Source organism: Rhynchophorus ferrugineus, unplaced genomic scaffold, assembly GCF_030347505.1.
Source record: "Rhynchophorus ferrugineus isolate W39M unplaced genomic scaffold, kcgeb_rfMv2 rfM11, whole genome shotgun sequence".
NCBI lineage: Eukaryota > Metazoa > Arthropoda > Insecta > Coleoptera > Curculionidae > Rhynchophorus > Rhynchophorus ferrugineus.
The window spans coordinates 28,237,543-28,259,459 of record NW_027472590.1 but is presented as its reverse complement, the minus strand read 5'-3'; the positions used below and the strand labels follow the sequence as shown (position 1 = coordinate 28,259,459).

At 31.9% G+C, this 21,917-nt stretch overlaps 6 protein-coding genes across 10 annotated transcripts in view; 3 read left to right on the top strand and 3 right to left on the bottom strand.

Moving 5' to 3' along the window:
* The window catches only part of GABA-B-R3 (gamma-aminobutyric acid type B receptor subunit 3), a 71,548-nt gene extending 69,196 nt beyond the window's left edge, over positions 1–2,352 (bottom strand). Inside the window, exon 1 of the mRNA XM_076418224.1 lies at positions 2,232–2,352. The gene's annotated coding sequence lies outside the window, so the exon portion shown is untranslated. The remainder of the gene's footprint in view (positions 1–2,231) is intronic.
* Positions 2,353–4,279: 1,927 nt separating this feature from the next.
* On the top strand, positions 4,280–12,164 carry PolD1 (DNA polymerase delta 1, catalytic subunit). The gene is made up of 16 exons (XM_076418223.1): positions 4,280–4,420; positions 4,480–4,618; positions 4,670–4,801; positions 4,857–5,119; positions 5,168–5,391; positions 5,443–5,573; positions 5,632–5,813; positions 5,867–6,100; positions 6,159–6,324; positions 6,752–6,960; positions 7,021–7,282; positions 8,398–8,804; positions 10,406–10,655; positions 10,714–10,843; positions 11,680–11,904; positions 11,961–12,164. Exons 1-16 carry the CDS (start codon positions 4,371–4,373, stop codon positions 12,134–12,136), a joined length of 3,180 nt encoding a protein of 1,059 aa, XP_076274338.1. The 5' UTR covers positions 4,280–4,370; the 3' UTR covers positions 12,137–12,164.
* A 35-nt stretch (positions 12,165–12,199) lies between these two features.
* Arl1 (ADP ribosylation factor-like 1) lies at positions 12,200–14,029 on the bottom strand. Of its 2 annotated transcripts, XM_076418233.1 has the most exons (5): positions 13,778–14,029; positions 13,526–13,724; positions 13,258–13,474; positions 13,089–13,200; positions 12,200–13,028 (listed from the first exon to the last, which is right to left on the bottom strand). In XM_076418233.1, exons 2-5 carry the CDS (start codon positions 13,527–13,529, stop codon positions 12,819–12,821), a joined length of 543 nt encoding a protein of 180 aa, XP_076274348.1. In that variant the 5' UTR covers positions 13,530–13,724; positions 13,778–14,029; the 3' UTR covers positions 12,200–12,818. The 2 variants fall into 2 exon arrangements, with proteins under 2 accessions (XP_076274348.1, XP_076274347.1); XM_076418232.1 differs by lacking the exon at positions 13,778–14,029 and having other exon boundaries at positions 13,258–13,486; positions 13,526–13,661.
* On the top strand, positions 13,830–15,636 carry LOC143205140 (uncharacterized). 4 transcript variants are annotated; one of them, XM_076418229.1, is made up of 7 exons: positions 13,830–13,970; positions 14,050–14,307; positions 14,374–14,472; positions 14,534–14,691; positions 14,742–14,931; positions 15,053–15,261; positions 15,314–15,636. In XM_076418229.1, exons 1-7 carry the CDS (start codon positions 13,967–13,969, stop codon positions 15,506–15,508), a joined length of 1,113 nt encoding a protein of 370 aa, XP_076274344.1. In that variant the 5' UTR covers positions 13,830–13,966; the 3' UTR covers positions 15,509–15,636. The 4 variants fall into 4 exon arrangements, with proteins under 4 accessions (XP_076274344.1, XP_076274342.1, XP_076274343.1 ...); XM_076418227.1 differs by having other exon boundaries at positions 14,528–14,691; XM_076418228.1 differs by having other exon boundaries at positions 14,371–14,472.
* A 666-nt stretch (positions 15,637–16,302) lies between these two features.
* LOC143205141 (soma ferritin-like) lies at positions 16,303–17,512 on the top strand. Its single transcript, XM_076418231.1, has 5 exons — positions 16,303–16,724; positions 16,780–16,936; positions 16,987–17,143; positions 17,205–17,291; positions 17,342–17,512. Exons 1-5 carry the CDS (start codon positions 16,427–16,429, stop codon positions 17,510–17,512), a joined length of 870 nt encoding a protein of 289 aa, XP_076274346.1. The 5' UTR covers positions 16,303–16,426.
* Positions 17,513–18,208: 696 nt separating this feature from the next.
* On the bottom strand, positions 18,209–19,687 carry LOC143205319 (Ferritin 3 heavy chain homolog). The gene is made up of 3 exons (XM_076418557.1): positions 19,426–19,687; positions 18,673–18,897; positions 18,209–18,611 (listed from the first exon to the last, which is right to left on the bottom strand). The coding sequence occupies exons 1-3, from the start codon at positions 19,525–19,527 to the stop codon at positions 18,426–18,428; spliced, it is 513 nt and encodes a 170-aa protein (XP_076274672.1). The 5' UTR covers positions 19,528–19,687; the 3' UTR covers positions 18,209–18,425.
* Between the last annotated feature and the right edge of the window lie 2,230 nt (positions 19,688–21,917).

Sequence of the window (21,917 nt, the reverse complement as noted above, 5' to 3'; positions counted from 1 at the left end):
ATATTTACGCTGCTGTTTATATAGCGTTTTAAAGCTTTTCAAACAATTCGGAATGTCATCGACCACAAATATACCGTCAATACGTTCCCACTTGATCGCACTGACGTATATTCACATGAAATTCGGTCGAAATGCGGTATTTCGAACACCCTATCCAGTTCCCTCTTATTTCCTATATTTATTCGTTCAAATTAATAACATGTCGGAATGTATGTAAATTACGCAGAATGTCATGCATTTCATAAATAAATGTCGGGGTATTTTTGGTACCGGGTTTTTTAAATTTCGTTTTTTGTTTGTTTTTGTTGTATTTTAGGGTCTCGTTTTTACCAATCAGGGAAATGGGTTTCCAACCTCTATCCTATCTGGTTTAGGTACCGATATTTTTCATCAATGTATTCACTAAAACTGTCTTCTAGATCATTTTCGTCATATTATGGAACCCAAGTGTAAAACACTTTCCGTAAGTTTTTCAGTTTTTTTTTTGTACAAACTGGCAATAACGAACACAACAAAAAAATAATTATCCAATTCTGTGGAGTAGTTCTGAGTTAACGACCATTCTTGGGCACGTATGTAAATTTATATTTAGGGCATAGAATACACTTGATATATATATATATATATATATATATATATATATATATATATATATATATATATATATATATATATATATATATATATATTTCACCTGGGCTATTAAAGAGCTACCACAACAATGCAATTATCATATTGCCATACATATTCAATGCCTGTTTAAGACTGAAGCACGTCTTAACGTTGTGATAAAACCGCAGAATATGTCAGATCTTACAAGTATTAAACCATTTATAGGAATGTTAAATTTCCAGTATGGATTTCGAAATCACCACTCGACAATCGATCAAGTGCACTTAGTAACAGCGATTGTTGAATAGGCATTCGAAGAAAAGAAATACTGCCCTGTCTCTTCCGGGACGTCTTACAAAATTTTGATCGGGTATGGCATTCGAAATTACTGCTGAAAGGACATTCTCAACACTTAAACATATTTCGGCTGGAGTTCGAATCATTCCAGTATCTGCTCTATATTGCTGATATCCCCACAACAGAAGAAATAGTACTTGGAACATAAACTACCTAAAGCTCTAGAAAAAGTACGGGTAGCAGTCAACAAGGTCTACAAATTGACTAGAGACTGGAAAATGCAGCTTAATAGCTCCAAATCTGTCCATGTTAATTTTGCGTTGTGGCGAAATTACAGAAAACTAATTATATCACTTGACGGATGTCGATGCATCAAACTTAAAAAAACTCAAAAAAATACTTTGACATCCATCTCGACAGTAGGCATGAAATGGAAACATCATGTTAGACAAAAAGCAGAGTAAATTAGACTCAAAGTAAAGCAACTGTACTGGTTAGTTGGAAGATAATCTCAACTTGAGCTAAAGCCAAACGATCATTCAAAATCATTTTATGGATTTTTTAAACGTTCGCCGTCTTCGGTGCTTATTTCACTACGTCTAAACTTAGCATACCAATTCTTGTTGGTTGATTTTCCTGAGGCAGTGTCCGGAAACTCGGCATCAAACCAGGTTTTTGCTTTTACTGTATTTTTTCCCTTCAACAAGCAATATTTTATCAACACGCGAAATTCCTTTTTATCGATTTTTCACAATAACAAAAGTTGCTTCACTCAAAATGCGTTAATTCACAAACTAATGATGCAACAGATATCAAATTTATACACGTTTCTTTTGAGGCTTAGGGCTAACTAAAGAACATATGGATTTAATTCTAGTAGCGCCACCTATATGTCAAGTTGGGTCTTTTCAATTAACCTGTTAAAGTAAGGTGTAATGAATTAAAAAATACAAAGTATGTTATATTCAACTCTATTTTTAGTAGATGCTTACTCGACCACAATTAAAATATGACGTTATATTTCTACTGTGATGACAGTGATAGTGACACTTTGTATAGAACAACAAAATTGATGTTTTCACTTTTTTCGACGCAATTATTCCACATTTTCTCATCATATAAACCTTCACTAGACTTTCATAAATATTCTAAAATAAAAATTATCCAAATCGGTCCAGCCGCTCTCAAGTTTTAGCGAGATTAACGAACAGAAACTTATTTTAAGATATACGACTTTAAATTTCTATATTAGGGAAACTCGACTCTACTTATTCCCCAACCTTATATAACAAAGAATAGAATAAAAATTAAATAATACTTACCAATACATTTAAACTTATCAATTTATAAAACTACGAATTTTCTCATTAAACAAGAAGATTTTCGGGGACGATCTGTACGTTCTAACCGCGTTAAGACAATGAAAAAACTGAAATGAATCCCTGGACGAAAATGCAAAGACCGCAACATCTTTGTTGTTGAAGAGGCTACTTGTACATAGTTGAGATTTTCAAAGGCGTTAAACAATCGCCAGCTCAGCTTTTTTTCTCTTATAACGCCCCACTGCAGAAATGCTATACAGATAGTTAGTTTACTTAGTAATTCAGCTAGATATAATGGCAATTTTGTTATTGAAATGCACATAAATTTCTCAATATTTAAATATTAGACGTAATTAAGTAAAAATACTTTCGCTTTTTTTAATATCATTCGATTATTTTAATTTACTGATATAATCAATGATCATTTACCACTTTTCTGATCAAACTGTAATTCCCTGTAGATCCTAATCACTGTAGAGTATCTGAATTTTATGTGTCCTCTACTAAAACACAAACATTCTTTGAAACCAGCTTTACACCATTAAGAGAGTTTGTTTTGGATATGATTCGGGCTATAGAGAACATCAAAACTTCCTTGGCAATCCATAGTAGCTATTCTGAGGGACCTCGACAAACTTCGGCACTTTCCGCCTGACTTTACGACGTTGCCATTTACCAGCTATCAAGAAAACATGCGCAAAACTACCTATAATCTATCCAAAGTAGCAGTGAACTTACGTCATCAAAATGTATAACGTATTGCCTAATGCAGTTTGTAAATTCGTTTTAATACTGGACAATATTTGCCTTTTCATTTTATTCCAGTTAATAAGAGATACAATTAGCCTGCAGAAGTCGTTCGGTTGTCAAATGTCTGTGAAATTTTCTAACCTACAAGCTATTGTGGCTGTTTAGTCGACTGTAGCTTAAGTACTTCGATAATATATGCATTAGATGTGCTATAACGTTAAAATGAATTATATTTTATAACAATTTTATTTTATAATTTTATTTATATTAGAATCTTTTTATAGTTTATCCAAAGTAGCAGTGAACTTACGTCATCAAAGACTATAATGTATTACCTATTGCAGTTTGTAAATTAATTTTAATACCAGACAATTTTTTCTCATTTTATTCTAGTTGAAAAGTGATACAATGCTGTCCAATACATTAAAACATGTACACAAATGGGCCCGCAGAAGTCGTTCGGTTGTCAAATGTCAACGTCAAATGTCAACAAAATTCTTCAAAATATTAGTGATAATAAGAAGTCATAAACCACCAAACGTTGTTTTGGTGCTTCGCTTGTTTTAACAAATTTCAAATCGCTGTATAATATTTCTGTATACTCTTGTTGAAAATACCAACGCCAAATAAATAGTCGGTCAGAAACAGATAAATAAACTAAAAGGCGTAAAATCTGTGTGCTCAAAGAAACGTATGTTCAGTTCTACTTTGGATAGACTATATATTACGCTGCCTTTTTTGACCTACACTATGTATAATCCATTTTAAAATTTACTATTGATCAAGTAAAATCAACAAATAATCTAGAATATTTAGATTTTGTGATGCATTAACAAGTCTATAACAATAATAATTAAATTGTTGTGTTATTCTTAGTGTTGTAACATACATTGGTTTTAAAATATGAATGTATTTTTTTTTCTAGAATATACAATATATTGTATAATGTGTTATAAATGAAATATATTGCAAAATTATTCACATAACTAAACTAATTATTAGAAGCCTAATTATTCTAGTTATCTTTATGCTGCATTTAAAACCGCTTAGTGGAGTCAGTACCAAAGTGATGAAGTCGTATATTAAATGAATAATTTCTTAAATACAGAAAAATAACCCAGAAATATCCTTATAAACTTAAGGTTTGCAGTTATCCTGACAAAACAGAATAGATGTTAATTCAAACACCCTCTAGATGTCGGCCATAGTTAAATAGATGCAAAAATAATATAATATGCAACTCTAATAACAGTCATACGTCATAAATTTCTTCCACTGAAATAGAAATGTCAAAGAAGACGAAAATAAGAAGAAATATTTGTAAACTTAACCCTACGTTTTTACCGCCTATTTTAATACATTTTCAAACATTAACGTATAGAAGTAAACATGAATAAACGAAAATCGGATGATTATGAAAGTTATATGAAAAAATTCAAGTAAGGTGATAATAATATTCGTAATATTCTTCCAAAATAACATAATGTATATGCTATAGGTCAAATAGCATTTATGAAAGACCGCAAATACCAAAATATGATTCCAGAAAAGATGCTTTCATTTTTCAAGAATTGGAATTGGATCATTACACTGGGCCATTATATCCTGGTATGCCCGGACCACAAAATGAAACTATGGTATCTAAATAAATTATAAAATGAAATGGTTGGTTTAATACAATTTTTCAGCTCCCCATCATACGAATGTTTGGTATAACAAAAAATGGTAATAGCGTTTGTTGTCATGTACATGGTTTTTCACCATACTTGTATGTCAGTATGCCAACAACATTTACATCAGATGAGTTAGAACCGTTTAAAGTAAGAAGCTTTAAAATCAATTCTGTATTATTTCATCATTTTAACTTGATTTCAGACTGATTTAAATACAGCCCTGATAAAAGACATCAAAAGCAACAAAGTTAATATTATAGATGCTGTTTTGATTGTTGAACTGGTAAAAGGTAAAAGTTTAGTTGAATATATGGGTGATGAAGATACTCTCTTTGCCAAAATAACATTTTCACAACATAGATTTGTTCCTGCTACAAAAAGACTCCTAAGTTCAATTAAAGTATATGAGCCCTTGGCTGAACATCATTTTGAGTTTTTTGAAAGCAATGTTGATATAGAAACAAGGTATGTCTTAACATTAGGAGATGTTAATTTTTGAGAAACTATTTATAGGTTTATGGTTGATAAAAATATTCTTGGTTGTTGTTGGATTGAAATTCCACCAGGACAATGGTTTTTAAGAACGGACAGTACAGCTTTGAGGAAGACCAGTAGGTGTCAGATCGAAATAGATGTCTCATGTGAGGATTTTGTTGCCCATACACCTGAGGGTGAATGGGGTGATGTAGCACAGTTCAGAATTCACAGTTTTGATATTGAGTGTGCTGGTAGAAAAGGTAGTAAACAATAATATTCGGTTTAGTTTTTTTTTCATTTATTCATTTAAGGTGTTTTTCCTGAGCCTCAAATTGATCCGGTTATACAAATAGCAAATGTTATACAATTACATGGTGTAAAGGATGTAATGGCAAGGAACATATTTTGCTTAAAATCATGTGCACCTATTGGAAATGCAGAGGTAACAGTTGATATATTAATTTAGTTCCCTTGTATATGTACATATTTTATTCTAACAGGTTTATTGTTATGAGAATGAAGATGAAATGTTAGGGGCTTGGGCTGAATTTGTAAGAAAATCAGATCCAGATATTTTTACAGGATACAACATAAACAATTTTGACTTTCCTTACCTAATTGAAAGGGCTAAAGTGCTTAAAGTAAAGAACTTTGACTTTTTAGGACGTATATTGGAAATAAGGCAAGTAATTAACCCAAGTTTTCATTGAATAAAAATAATTGTAATTATACTAGATCCCAAATTAAAGAGACCACAACCCAAACTAAAATTGGAAAACGGGTTTATAAAACAATCAACTTTGAAGGAAGAGTGCCTTATGATATGCTGTTAGTTATTAAGAGGGATTTCAAACTCAGATCTTATACGTTAAATAATGTGTCTCAAGAAATTTTAGGAGAACAGAAGGAAGATGTCCATTACAGTATTATTAGTGATTTACAAAGGGGTGATGAACAAACTAGAAGAAGGTATGATACAGTTTGATAATGTTAAACTAAATGGCACTGTAATCCTCAAATTATTTAGATTAGCTGTTTATTGCTTGAAAGATGCAGATTTACCATTAAAACTAATAAATACAGTATTGAGTTTTACTAATGACATAGAAATGGCCAGAGTTACAGGTGTACCGATAACAAGTTTGTTAACTAAAGGAGAACAAGTAAAAGTTGTTGCACAACTATTAAGACATGTAGGTATAAATAAATTAAAACATTTTTGTTTGAATTACAATTATATGTTTTTCTTACCAAACTGTAAATTAACTACACTTATTTTTACACGCGGATTCATCTATATGCTCCACACAAAACGTCAGCTACAACTGTTTGTTCCATGGCACACATAGATGTTTTACTGTAATAATATAATATCTTCATTTTTGTTATTATTATAATATTTTTTTCGGATTATTTGTATTTGTCAGTCTTTGGTTCTTATCTTTATTACTATTTCTTCTATATATATCTCGGTTTATTTTACGGGCAAATTTAAAGAAATATTCTACTTATTCTTTTTCTAAATAGTGGTCACCTATTTATATTGTTATATGGGGAAGTGGATTAATTTTATGTTCCTGGATGTTTTGTGTGATGTAGCTTATATGGGTTGATTTTCAGGCCAGACAAGCTGGATATTTCATGCCAACACGCCCAGGAGGCGCAGAACAGGAACAATACGAAGGAGCAACTGTTATTGAACCGATTCGCGGTTATTATACTGATCCTATTGCGACCCTTGACTTTAGTTCTTTATACCCCAGTATCATGATCGCTCATAATTTATGTTACACCACGCTATTAAAAAACAATGTTAAAGATAGATTGGGGTGAGTTCGTAGTTTATAATATAATGATACTTTGAATACATAGACTGATATACAATATAGTTTAACCAATGATCAAGTAACCGCAACACCAGCGAACTGTATGTTTGTAAAATCATCAGTTAGGCCTGGATTATTGCCGCATATTTTGAAACATCTGCTAGCGGCAAGAAAGAAAACGAAAGAGTTGTTAAAGGAGGCCAAGGATCCTGTCCTAAAGGCAGTGTTGAACGGTCGACAATTAGCGTACAAAATATCGGCAAATTCTGTGTATGGTTTTACTGGGGCTCAAGTAGGAAAATTGCCATGTTTGGAAATCTCAGGGGTAAGTACAATTACGAGGGTGGTTCAAATATGATCAAGACAAATACTCTGACACGTTTATTTACTATTGAAAAAATTTACAGTTCTTTGGGTATTTCCACTTACTAGTTACGCGTTTTGTCCATCTTTCCGGAATTTTTTTGATGCCTTTATCGAAGAATTCCTCGGGCAACTCGGACACCCATGTGAAAACTGGGTGTAAAAGGCAAAACTGTGAATTGATGACGTCTAAATAAAATAATTAAACAAAAATACTGGTATCAAATATAATTTATTTTAACATTACAGTACATCTAATCATATATAATCCAAGTACTTAAACCTACAGTTAATTAAACAGTCTTAATAGTTTGAGGGTTAGGGTTGTGTTTTATTATATTTACATTTAACTGTTTTCCATACTACCTATAAATTATTGTTCTAGGAGCGTTTTTTTTATATAGTGGTATCCCCTGGAGGCCTCATCCACCTAATTAACAATTGTATATCCAAGTAATATATTTATTTCACTTTAATTGGAGAGCATATTTACGTTTTACGCTTAATTCTTGTGTCCTTCGGTACAGTGTTTCCTTGTAAAGATATTTTGATATCACTGTATTTCTCCTTAGTTGATACTTGTATACATGTTTCTTGATAAAACTATATTTAATTACTGCATTATCCTTAACACATTTGCCATATCTGTAAAACAGTGAATTCGAGATTATATTTTTCATTTTTTGAAATCTCTCATACTAATACTCTGTGCAGCTGCAACATGTTAAAATATGTTTTCATTAAATATCCCAGAAAATGTATATTTAACAATTACAAAAGCTTACTTCTTTAACGAATTTTACTCGCAAGAGGGGGCCTCCATTATCTCTTTCCTGTTCGAAGTAAACTTCGTTCAAAATTTGCCGATTTATAACCTGTTGGTATTATAACTAATATTTTGAAGAATTTTGCAGACGTTTGACAACCGGACGACTTTCGTAAGCTGATTCGATTCTAACGTATCAGACAGCCTTGTGTTTCCAAAACACCTTGCTGACATGAGTCCACTGTTATTTTGAATAGACTATATATATTATTTGTTTCTACATGTTTGTTATATATTTCTTTTTTCTACAGAGCGTAACTGCCTACGGCCGTAGTATGATCGAACAAACCAAACAAGAAGTAGAACAACACTATACCGTTCAGAACGGATACGAAAGCGATGCCAAAGTCATATACGGGGACACCGATTCGGTCATGGTGAATTTTAAAGTAAAATCACTAGAAAAAAGCATGGAGCTAGGCAAAGAGGCCGCCGGCTTGATCAGCACCAAATTCATCAGCCCCATTAAGTTAGAATTTGAAAAGGTTTATTATCCTTATTTATTAATCAACAAAAAGAGGTACGCCGGTCTGTATTTCACTAGACCCGACAAATATGATAAAATGGACTGTAAGGGCATCGAAACTGTAAGGAGAGACAACTGTACATTGGTTGTGGATGTTATTAATACATGTTTACAAAAGCTATTGATTAATAGGTATGAAAATAACAATGCTTGTTATAGATTGCTGGCTAAAATGTTGCCTTTTTCTTATTTTATCGCTATATGTAACACATGGGCTCAAAAGTCCCGAGCCTAACTGGCGCTAGTTTTATTGCATCCACCGCTTTTTCAGTTAGTAGTAACCTTCAAAAGAAAGCTGTTAAAATTTCATGATATTCTACTCATAAGTTGTGTAGTTATTGTGGTAAGAGTGACACTATTTTTGTTATTTTCAAAACAGCTGATCAAAAACAATTTCGTATTTTAATTTTACACTGCTTCTTGATAGGAAAAAATATCATTAAAACGAAGAAATGGCTTGAAAAGTGTTATAAGGACTCCGCTCCATCAGATACAACAATAAAACGTTGGTTTTCCGATTCAAACGTGGTCGTAGAGACACTGATAATACAGCGGACGTTCAAATGGAATCAAAACGATCATCATCTGAGTGGTCAACAACTGATGTCAGGTCTATTTTGATGCCAAAGATAAATCGTTCCGCAAAAGTGGCATTGAAATATTAGAGCGGCGCTGGAATGCTTGGTTGGCTCTTGATAGAGATTACATTGATGAATAGAGCCAATTTTAAACAAAAAACGCGTTTTCTGTGTTAGGCCCGGGAGTTTTCAGCCCATGTGTTATGTAGAAGTTACCCTGTGCACGGTAATACCATTTTCATTATTAGATACTGTAAGCAAATGGAAATTGGATACGAAGTTCAGCGGTATTTTTTACTAACATAGAAATATATTTTTGTTAGGTGTTCTGTCTCCTCTAGCTTCAATCACACCTTCCATCATTCGCCGAGTTTTGTTATGATTTCTTATTGAATTTAATTGAATGAGTTAATTATATAGTATATATTAACATAAATAAAACTTGCAGTCGTTCAAAGGGAATTTAAATTGAAACTTAAGTTGCTCGGCTAAATGACAACACCATTTTGACTTCTTTTTAATACTGGAACACTGTTGGGGCACCTTAGGATAGTAGAACGTGTTTTACATTGATCATTTATTACAGCAAAGTCCAGACGACTTCCGCAACTATTCGCACGATATTGCGCATAGTATATCACTCTTCAGCTTTCTTATAGAGTTCATCAGGTCTATTACACTTTCATAAAAGTGTGTTACGTAGATAAAATAGTTTTGCTTTTTATTCAACATAGTTTCAATGAAAGGAAAGGAAGAAATCGAGGAACTATTCATCTTCATCAAACCACGATCGGTTTTTTAAACTTTCCATTAATTAACACATATTCATTGATTAACTTCAAGCAACGTTTTGGATTTAAACCAACTTTCTTTAACCCTCTTACAATTTGACCTTGTATGAACCGATTTTTTAACGATTTCGTTATTGTATTGTTTTATTATATTCTCGTTCATATAGTCATTTGTTGAATTCCTAACATTTACGTAATCTATTCTTAGTGGCAATACTAATAATACATATAAACTAAGAAAATTGTATGTAATGACACACAGGTCACTAAACAACCTACTGAAACATTGAAATGATTCTTAAATATGCAACATTTTGAACCAGCAGTGCTCTAAAAATTATTTTATATGATTAAATATATCTAGGGACCCAGATGGTGCAGTTAATTATGCTAAAATGGTTATATCGGACCTTTTACAAAACAACATTGATATATCTCAGCTGGTTATAACGAAGGAACTGACAAAGGAAGATTATGCAGCTAAGCAGGCTCACGTCGAATTAGCGAAAAAAATGAAAGCCAGAGATCCCGGAAATGCTCCGAAATTGGGTGACCGTATTCCATATATTATCACAGCCGCCTCGAAAAACGCGAAAGCTTTCGAAAAGGCCGAGGTTAGTCAAATAAACTAGAATGTAGAGTCGATAAGTAATTCGCTCCGATTTTTTTCAGGATCCTATTTACGTTCTAGAAAATAACATACCGATTGACTCGAAGTATTATCTGGATAATCAATTATCAAAACCTCTGGTTCGAATATTCCAACCTGTTTTAGGCGATAATGCTGAATCTATATTATTACGTATGTATTTTTTCTGATATTAATTGGTTTCATTAACTTATATTTACATTGTCAAATTCAACAATTTAAATATTTATCTACCACGAGTTGTAAGTCAGACAACTGCCGCATATTGGTTGACATAGCATAAACTCTTGTGGAAACAAATGAGGATGCCGTTATGTCAAATTCCCGTTGTCGAATTTGATTTTGAATTATTTATGTCAATGACAGAAACGCCTTTAGTTCTATTCTGCTCAGAAAGTAAACAATTAAGAAGGATTGAAGGCAAAAAGTACAAATATTATAGTATATAAATACAGCTTAAGGATGTAAAGAACTTACCTATGAGATGATCGTACACTTGAAAAGCGTTTGATTGAACTATGATATACAAAAGGAAAGAAAATAAATATCACAGTGATTAATTGAAAACTCCAAAGGACTGCATTTGTGGCTTATTATAATTCGTGATTTAACCCGTACAGAGACTGCTATGAAAGTCAAAAACGAAAAAATGATGTGAGAAGTTACTTTTTGGGGAATGTTACTTGTTTTGATAGATGCATCTTGGCCTGGTTGATACATTTGAAAAAATCTCGGAACCAACATTGTTGTTTCGCCATGTTACTAAAAATATGATTAAACGTTGTAGAAAAACGATGAACAATATTTTGAGTAGATTTACTCTATGAAACTGTCTTGGTGGTGTAAAATTCAAAAAGGCCTTGTAAAAGTAAGTTAATGTATATGACTTTAAGTAATTAAAATCGAAATTACTTTTCCAACCGTACCAATACAACTAATACTTCTCTATTGCTCACAAGACCTCTAGGGATATAACTGTTGTAATTTAGGTGGTGAACATACCAGAACGAGGACAATGGTGACCTCGAAAGTTGGCGCTCTAGCTGCCTTCACGCAAAAAAAAGAAACATGTATGGGTTGTAAGTCAGTACTACCAAAAGGATATGAAAACGAAGCCGTCTGTTCCTATTGTAAACCAAAAGAGGCTGCTATTTTCCAACAGGAATTATGTAATCACAGAATGTTAGAAGATCGATTTGCCGAATTGTTTACCGGTACATTTATAACTGACTTGTTTCATCACCATGTTAAATAAATATATTAATTGTAGAATGCCAAAGGTGTCAGGGATCTCTGCATGAGGAAATTCTATGTACCAGCAGAGATTGTCCTATATTTTATATTAGAAAAAAGGTCCAAATGGAATTAGAGAACTCCTCCACCAAGATTGCTAGATTTGGAGACCCCATACCTGTGGAAGAATCCTCTGCTGAAAACTTGTTTTGATTGAAAAAATAAATTAATATTTACTTTTTTACTGATATTGTTATTTACTAAATGAAACACACATTGAAAATTGCAAGGGATTATTATGTATTTACATGTTTTAAACATTTTTGGGGTATATATGAAATACATCAATTAAGAGCTATCATAATAAAAATAAATTTAACATAACTGGATGAATATACACTATAAAAATAAAAGGATTGTTTTCAATTTATAAAACAAAAGCTGATAGAGCAAAAATATGTGACACTTAATAACATATTAGTGATTTTCAAAAAACCTACTCAATTCTGACTGCTGGCCGGTGATGTTAAAGCAATTTTAAATGTGTCACACATTTTTATATGATTCTAGATGTGAATGGAATGAATAAAGTCAAGAGGCATCTAAACATAAAAACATACAGGGTGCTATGCTGGCATTTAAATTAACAACATTTACAGAAGAATATGCGTACACATTTTTTTACCTAGATTGATCATGAGCCTCTAAAAATTCACTGAAACTAACAAGTTTAATTATTTCAATAAACAATTTGAAATTCTTTAAAAAAACTCAATACACCCTATCTTCTGTAAAACCAATTTGTAGTATCATAATTTAGGCAAAAGAATATATCAACCGCAATCTTAATATTTATTACAGACTAGAAATAAATTAAATGGTGTTCTTTAAAGTGTTATTTTCGGTTCTTCAATGCATTTGCCAACCATTCCATAGCCACATCTAAACCTTCACCTTTTGTTGCTGATGTTTTAAATATCTGAAATGTGCGATTTTTGAGGGCCTCTAAACCTAATGCTTGATGCACTTCTTTCAGTGACATACAACCAGGAATATCTTGCTTATTAGCTAAAACCACCAGAATCGCATCTTGCAACTCTTCTTCCTATAAAAACAATTAATTCATAATGGAATGAAACATAAAAAAATGTATAATACCACTTACTCTTAACATATGAAATAATTCGTCTTTAGATATACCCATCCTCTCTTTATCTGCAGAGTCTACGACATATATTATGGCATCAGTATTGCTATAATAACATCTCCAATAAGGTCTAAAAGTTTATATATCAATTGTTTAACTGATCTGCTTTGAAATTGAATTGTTTTACCTAATACTAGTTTGTCCACCAAGGTCCCAAACTTGAAATTTGAGATTTTTATATGTTACTTGTTCTACATTGAATCCTATAGTTGGAATAGTTGTTACGACTTCGCCTACTTGTAGTCTATATAATATGGTTGTTTTTCCAGCTCCATCTAATCCAAGTATCAAAATACGCATCTCTCTTGCCCCTATTAGGCTTTTAAAGTAACTGAATAAAACACCTAAAAAATAACCTACAAATATGTAATAAGTGAATATTATTTATTACATACCCATGTTGTTCCCGTTATTTATTTCTATAAAAGTATATTATGGTAAATCTATACCGTTCAATTTAAAAACAATACATATTCTATTAAAATCCCATACAAAATAGAGTTATATGTTATCCTATCTCCTCAAAAACTTGACGTGTAAAAATTTACATTGTCAAAAATGTTAGTATACCACAGAATGTGTATTTTATCTTTACTACAGAATAGATGGATAAAATAATTCGGCGAAAATATGTAAATTAATGTTACCAAGTATATTCAAAATATTGTATGTACTATTTTATTTCAGGAACATGAGCTTCAAAGATATGTACTATAAAAAATTTATATTTTTAGCAATCGATAGCTAAGTATTTACAAATCAATTTGATTTTCACTTTGCTGTCAAGTGTTTGCTTCAATTTCCATGCTTGTTTATAGTTTTACTCCTCAGGCATTATGGGTAATATTTTAATATCATTCGGACAATTTAATATTTAGATTTAAAATCACTATAACCCCAATTTTCATATTTTATTTAGAAGCAGATGCTAGTGTATCAGTATATACGCTAGTAAACAATGAGGATATAGAACAAGAAGATGCAAACATGAATAAAAATATATATTTTACTATAAATGATGAAATTAGCCAGGAAAATTTAACTGAAAGCACCGATTCATATATTATACAAGATGACGAAATAGTCTATCAATTGGATACTACGTCTCTGCTTAATACAAATTTAAAAATTGTAACTCTAAATAATGAGAAATTTCTATGTATAGCCACCGATGAAGGTAATAGTTTGGATTTAGTTGAGTGTGAAACAGTATGCAGTGCAGAATTTTAATATCTTTTAGCAGAAAGTGATAAATCAGAAGAATCTCGTGTAGTAAATCAAAATTTAATCCAGTTCAAACAAAGGTTTAGTGATGAAACTCAGGAATTAGTACACAATATTGGTATGCTATATATTCAATGTGTGTTTTATAAATAATACTAGTATGTAATTTTAAGGAACAGAAGATACTCAAATAGAAAGTAATGGAAATACAGAATCTTATCAAATGATCATGTATGATGATCTTACTCAATCTAATATTGTGGTAAATAGAGGCAAGAAAATAAAATATGTATATAAGAATAATTCAAAAAGTTATTCCAACTCGCAACATTTAAGTGTAAGTTGTTTATATGGGTATATTTATATGTGGTAACACTACATTTTTAGGTACATAATAATATTAATATTAAACCATATAGTTGTACTTTTCAAGGCTGTGAAAAAAATTTCTCAACAAATTATTCACTTAAGGCTCATGTAAGGACTCACACAGGTGAAAAACCATATTCTTGCCAGGTTTGCTTTAAAAGTTTCAAAACATCAGGCGACCTTCAGAAGCATATTAGAACTCATACAGGTACTTTGTTAAATATTATATCATATATTTAATTTTGTAATGTGAAGTGATAATCATTTTATGTTTTTTAAAGTATTTATTAGTTTTAGTATTAAGTTTCACTGTAACTATAACTTTTTAGGAGAAAAACCTTTTATATGTCCATTTGTTGGTTGCGGAAAATCATTTACGACCTCAAATATAAGAAAAGTTCACATTAGGTCTCATACAGGGGAAAGGCCATATGTTTGTGATTATCCAAATTGTGGCAAATCATTTGCATCATCCACAAATTATAAAAATCATTCTAGAATACATTCTGGTGAAAAACCTTATGCATGTACTGTAAAAGTAAGTGACCCGCTTTATTTGCAATAATAGTTTAACATTTTAATTATTATAGGATTGTGGTAAAAGATTTACAGAATATTCCTCTTATTATAAACACCAGGTGGTTCACAAAGTAGATAAACCTCACAAATGCAACTGCTGCAAACAGTGTTTTAAATCTGAACATGCTCTGAATATACACAAGAAAGTGAAACATGGCATCTTATCAACTGAAAGTGTCCACATAGAAATGAATTTTGGGGTATAAATATAGATCAAGACCAAAAAAGTATTAATTATATGACCTAGTTGAAGCCATGGTTGTTTTTTTTTTTCATTTTACATATTTTGTTATTTTTTGTTTAAACATTTTAGAAAATAAAGTGTTTATAAATATATGTTTTTTGATATGTGAGGGGCCATTGTGATTATAACAAACCAAGTAAAATCTTAAGTCCAATGTTCATGATCTGAAGTTTCTTCTTCAATCAACCAACCTTTAAAATGCATTGTTGAACATTCTGGTTTTCCGTAATTCAGTCTTTAGTATTATAATAAACAGAGCAAAATCTTAATTTTGGTAGTTTCATATTCCTTCATTTCCCTATCAATCAATTAGATTAATTCTTTATTCAAGCCATTTTTGCACTAGAGACTAAAATGAAAGAATTGCACTTTGATATGATTATTTGTATATAATAAATTTCAATTTTTCTTAATTCCTTCAATTTTCTTTTTCTTGAGCACAATAATTGTAACTCTTATATAAATATATTCTCTCCATAAACAGTTTGCCAGAACAAAACACTTTTGTAGTAATAGTAAGGTATATATAGTGTAGTAATTATTCTTATAATTGATGATGATGCGATGTTGCCAGTTGGCTCAGATATTTTTTTGATTCAGTACAGTTATAGTTTTTTTTTAATTTATGAATAGGCAGGTGGGACGGATCCCTTAATCGACAGGTCTAGCTGGGTTATGTTGGGCTTTCCTCCATTTAAGCCCTCTTTCAACTCATCCTTGTTTCCTTTGGTTGATGTAGTCCGGTCAAACCAATTAAAGCCTGAAAAGTGTCATATCTAAACTAACAAAAATAATGTTATATGTCAAAAATAAGAATATTTATTAAACCTCGTATAGTAAACTGACATTTTTTAACATTTTTGTTGCGTTCTTCTAAATTATGGCTTTACTTATTGTCCCTAAAAAAGTACTGACCTTTTTACGACAATATTTCTCCCAGCAATTAATAGCTCGTACCAAGCTAGCGAGAAAATCAACAAATCTGTCAAGTCTTTTAAAAGAACACTCACGAAGTTTATTTTTTGTTCAATCACCGACTCCCAGGACCTCGGACTTAAACATGGCCTATTTCTACAATTTCCCTAGTCCCCTGGCGAACGTTAGCACCTACGAGAATTTGGTAAATCAAAAATGCTCCCAGTCTGACTCAAAAACACCGACAGAAAAAAATAATCCAGGTATTATTCAGTAATATGGCGACTATCTTTATAAAACTCTCTAGGTCCTTGATAGGTCGTCATCGGTTCCACAAGGAAATAGAATCAGCATTGAACGAGCAAATATTGATTGAGTTAAACGCATCGTTTACTTATTTAGCGATTGCTTCATATTTTGGCCGAACAGAAATAGCTTTACCAGGATGTCAAGGATTTTTCATGATGATGCATGAGTAAGACATTCATTACAACCAAAATCTTTTAAATAGCCACAGTATTTTAGAGAAGAACATAAACATGCGATGATTTTCATTAATTATATTTTGTTGAGAGGTGGTTATCCAGAAATTCCTTGCATCCAGCTTTCCGATATGGACAGTTGGAAAGATGTATCCAAAGCCTTCACTAAAGCTGTGGAGATGGAGAGCCACGTTAAAGAAGTATGGTATTACGGATATGTAGAGGTACAAAATCAAATAGGTATACTATTTTTTGTCACAGAAATTGGAAGCACTTGTTGATTTATCGGAAAAACATAAAGATCATCAACTTGTTGACTTTATATCTGATGGATTTTTAGCTGAACAGGTAATTTAAAACATTTCTTGAAACAAAATATTGTACGAATGTTTTTTTAGAATCGATCAATATGCCTCATGGCAAGATTATTGGTAAGATCAAAAATGGCGAAGGATAAAGTCGGAGAGTTCCTCTTCGACAGGCAGATTTTCGAAGCGTTTGTATCTAAAAGTAATTTAATGTATCTTACGGATGTTCCTGAGGAGAGTAATACATCTGTTTATAAATAAGGAGAGTCTTTTAGTGTTTGTTTTGATTTTTTTTATAAGCCTGTTTCTCTAAATATTCAACATTATATAGCCCCAAGCTTGCTACACGTAGTTCTTTTAATTAAACAGCTATTGCACGTCATCAAAATTTATAATGCAATGTTGCCGTGCCAAATTTAAGTTTTATTTTATTTTGACTCTGATAACAAAATACTAATGCAAATAAAATAATGAAACATAAATAACGTTATAAAGTATAATTTACTTTAACATTATAATATATTTAATGCATATTTATTTATTGAAATACTTAAACTACATTTAATTAAACAGCTACAATAATTTTGACTGTTTTATTGGAAGGACCACAGATGACGCAATCTTATAACCTTCCTAAACTTAACCTAGTATTCCCAGCCTCCGAATGGCACATGTCAAAGTTTTTATATAGTGGTTTTAATGAACTAACTTTAGTGATTAAAAAAAACGGGTAAAAAGAATAAAAGCAAAATCGAATGAAGTGCGACTCTAAGCAAGATGTGATTTAGATTTAATAAGAAATTAAACTTTGGCTGTAAGTTCTATTAAGTCATATTATTTGTGCCGGAGACTTGCTGAGTGACTTGTTGCATATAATTTGAACTATTAAAGATTGCTGGTTTATACAACTAAGTAGATAGGCAACTTTAACAACGTAGGTGAAATAAAAATCGTCAGTCCCTTTCAAATATTGTATATTGTGTATATTGTCTTCGTCTTTAAAAGCAAGTGCTTGATAATAATACATCAATACAAAATAGTCATGGTACTGATCTTAAATACTTACAATATCACATTCCGGTTATACAGTAGGTATATTAAATGCTGATATACTTGATTATTGACACTTAATTAACATTAATAATTGAATGGTCACTAATTGAAAGTATTACGTTTATTCGTTCAATTTTTGGTCAAACATATAGACTCCCAGACCTTCCCCAACACGCCTCAAGTTGGTGACGTTGTCAGCAATTTCCTTGATGGCATCCACCTGCTCTTGCAGGAAATGCGATTCGAGGAAATCGCACAGATTGACGTCCATGTGGCCTGACGCCGTACTATGAAGATTAAGTAGGCTCTGAAAACGAACGTTGATAAAATTATCGTTGTTGTTTCGCCCGACCTAAAGCGGACGGTACCTCATTAACGGCTTTTTCCAGTTCCAAGGCGGAATGCATGGCTTCCTGAGACGTACCCCATTCCTGTTTCGAAGGAGCCGCAATTTCCGTGAGAATAATCCTGCCACCCCTCTTGTTCATGTATTCCATCAGCTTGTATGCGTGTTCTCGTTCCTCTTCGGAAGCATCTTTAAAGTATTTGAAGTGTCCTGATAGGGCTATATCGTCTCGATTAAAATAGAACGCCTGTAATAACATTATATCATCAGAATAACATATAGCAAAAACACTAGACTAATACGTTCTGCTTCACTACCGTTGGACGATAACACCAAAACTAAATTATCGATTTTAAACGAACTGGTAAAATAATTACTTCTGACACATCCAGACATTTTAATAGGCTCTTATTTAATTGCACTCGTTCTATTGAGAGTTAAACAATTGGCTTAATTAATGAAGTTGTGTTACTATGAGACAGATGAACAAGCGGAATGTAATTCTATTATTCTCTCTTGTGACGTTAAAGTTGAGTTTGTTTTCATTAAAACACTTTAAGGTGATTGATATGTGACTAATGATGTTGTTTTTCTTGTGTATACTTCATTAGTTTTACATTATCTGACATTAATTTATTAGTGAATTACGATTTTATATTGCATAATATATTATTGAACAACATTATGATTATATAGGGATCAAAATATTTATGCTTGAAATCGTTATTGGACGATAATAACATACGTTTATTATATATAGACTTAAAAAACATACCAATGATAAATACGTATAGCTAGCGTATAATTCCATGTTAATTTGTTTATTGATGGCATCTTCACAGTCCTTATGGAAGTTCTGTCGTACTTGAGACGTCATTTTCACTATATTTCAAAAGTTTACCACAATAAATATTAATATAGAACAATACTGCTTGTTCGAATGAAACAGTTGAAGACGCTGAACTGCAAAAAATCTATTCAAATGCGCATAGTCGGCGCTGAGGATTGGCGTCGTCTACCAGTGGCGGGCGTGGAATATTTTGAATTCCGATATTGGGCCGGTTTTATACGGATGGCTTTAATGTTGTTTACTAACTGGAAGGCAAATTAGGGTCAATAAAATTAATTGTTGTTTCATGTTGCACAACATTTGGATTTTATATCTATACGATCGTATGAATTAAAAAAATTCCATTTATTTTAGGATACTATTCGTTAGTCTCGCTAAAACTCTGGTCCTGGTGAAGGTTTATATGGTGAGAAAGTATGGAATAGTTGTGAGGAAGATAGCAGAAACAACAATTTTGTTTTCCAGTACAAAGTGGGGGATTAAGTATACATTTTCTTTTTAGAGTTAAAATATGTGGTGACCGTTTATTTCCAAGCATACTTTGTAAAGGTCTTTCATATTTGTTTTTATTTAGTTATTATTATTTAGTTGTTTTGTTTTGTTTGTTATTACAAATTTAGCCAAGCACGTAACTACGTGCTCAATGGCTGCCGCATTGGCTAAGAAGGATTCATATATCTATTCGACTGTGACTTTCTAACTTATTAAAAATGATTTTATGCATAGTTTCATCTTTAGAACTGATACTTGGGTCACCTATCATGAAGCTGAATCAAAACTAGACGCCAAAGAGTGATATAAGCACTGATATGTCAGTATCGAGATCGAGTTAGTGTCTGGGAAAGATTTATTTAAAAGTTTTTTCCTAATCGTAGTAGTTTATAATTCTTAATGTCGTTTGAAATTCACTGCTAAGGTAGTCAGATACACCTTTGGGGCCAAATCAAAAAATGTTCAGGTATCAGGGATTGTAAAATCTGTAACTACTTCTATGTGTGTCCATTGAGTCTTTTTTCAGTAAAAAAATATTTATCTATTAACTAATAAGCATCTATTAATATATAGGGTAACTAGAGGTTGTACTGGAATGAAGTAGTGTTAGAGTTCTACTTTTGAGACTGCGCTGTTACGCCTATCTCCGGCTAGATGGCAGCACACACATGGCCTCTGAATTATTTTTATTTCGGATAAAATGGCCCTAAATTTTCATTGCGAAAATATTGTTAAGTTGATTAAGCATTTTCTACGTTCTTTAATTTTTGTGGTAGCATTTTTTTATGGAAACAGAAGGTACATTATCAAATATCATGTTATTTTACGAATGTAATGATAAAAATTGAAGTGTTCTTCAAGAAAGTTATGATATATAAATGAAGACAAATGATCAAACAAGTCTAAACTAACAGCTATCTGTAGGTCATCGAATGAGACTCATGTTCATTATGGGGTTTCAGTTATCGAGTGTTTGTTTGGTTGTGGTCATGAAAATACAAGGCTTGGGATAAAAAGTCGCATATCGCATCTGGTGATAGTTACTCAATTAAGCCATATTATCAAGGTTGTAAATGTCATTTTAACAAATTCTCCACTATTCTAGGTGAAATTACACAAATTGAGGAGAATTAGGTTTCAGCAGTAAGGACAGTCTCAGAAGTCTCAGTAGTAAGGACATAACAGTTGTTGAGTTTTCTTTCGCAGCGTTTGTAAGATAAAACCCTTTACCTAAGTAACATTCACTGTCAATATTATCTTTATGAAGTTCAAGTCCATGTTGGTGCTGTCACATATTTATGAAGCACCGAAAATCGCTTCTGCATTGGCACCAGTGACAGATTAATTTGCAACGGATATCAAAGAAAATAAAGAATGGTTGAAACCAAATCACCACATTTCCATACTTATAGAAAATAATTGTGTAAGTATTTGGAGTTCTTCTAGAAGTGGTGCCGCTCGGACTATCGATGTTACATTTACGATGTGATGTCAAAATCTCTGCGTTTTCACTGCATAATGCCGATCCCCAATAAATCCCGAACCAACATAAGATTCCCTGCAATTAGTTAAATTCGTCACAAGTTGGCAACGTTGCACACAACAATAGTCCGTTTAAACAGTATTATTCCATAAGATATTTTAGATAAAGGTAGCTTTACAGCACCCACTTTGTACACAGTCAAAAGACAAGAGCCTAGTTCTGGAGGAGCCTGGCATGCGCACAAGGATTTTAATCTGCAGCGTTGCCAGTTTTTGTAATTTAGCCGTATATTTGAAGCATATAATATAAATAGAATAAATTATCTTGAATTCACAAGTTAACCTAATATTTATGTTGAGACGCAAGTTAAAATGTTTTGGTATATTTTTGGTGTCCTATAATGTAAAAAATATAATATGAAGAACCTTTTATAAACATCTTT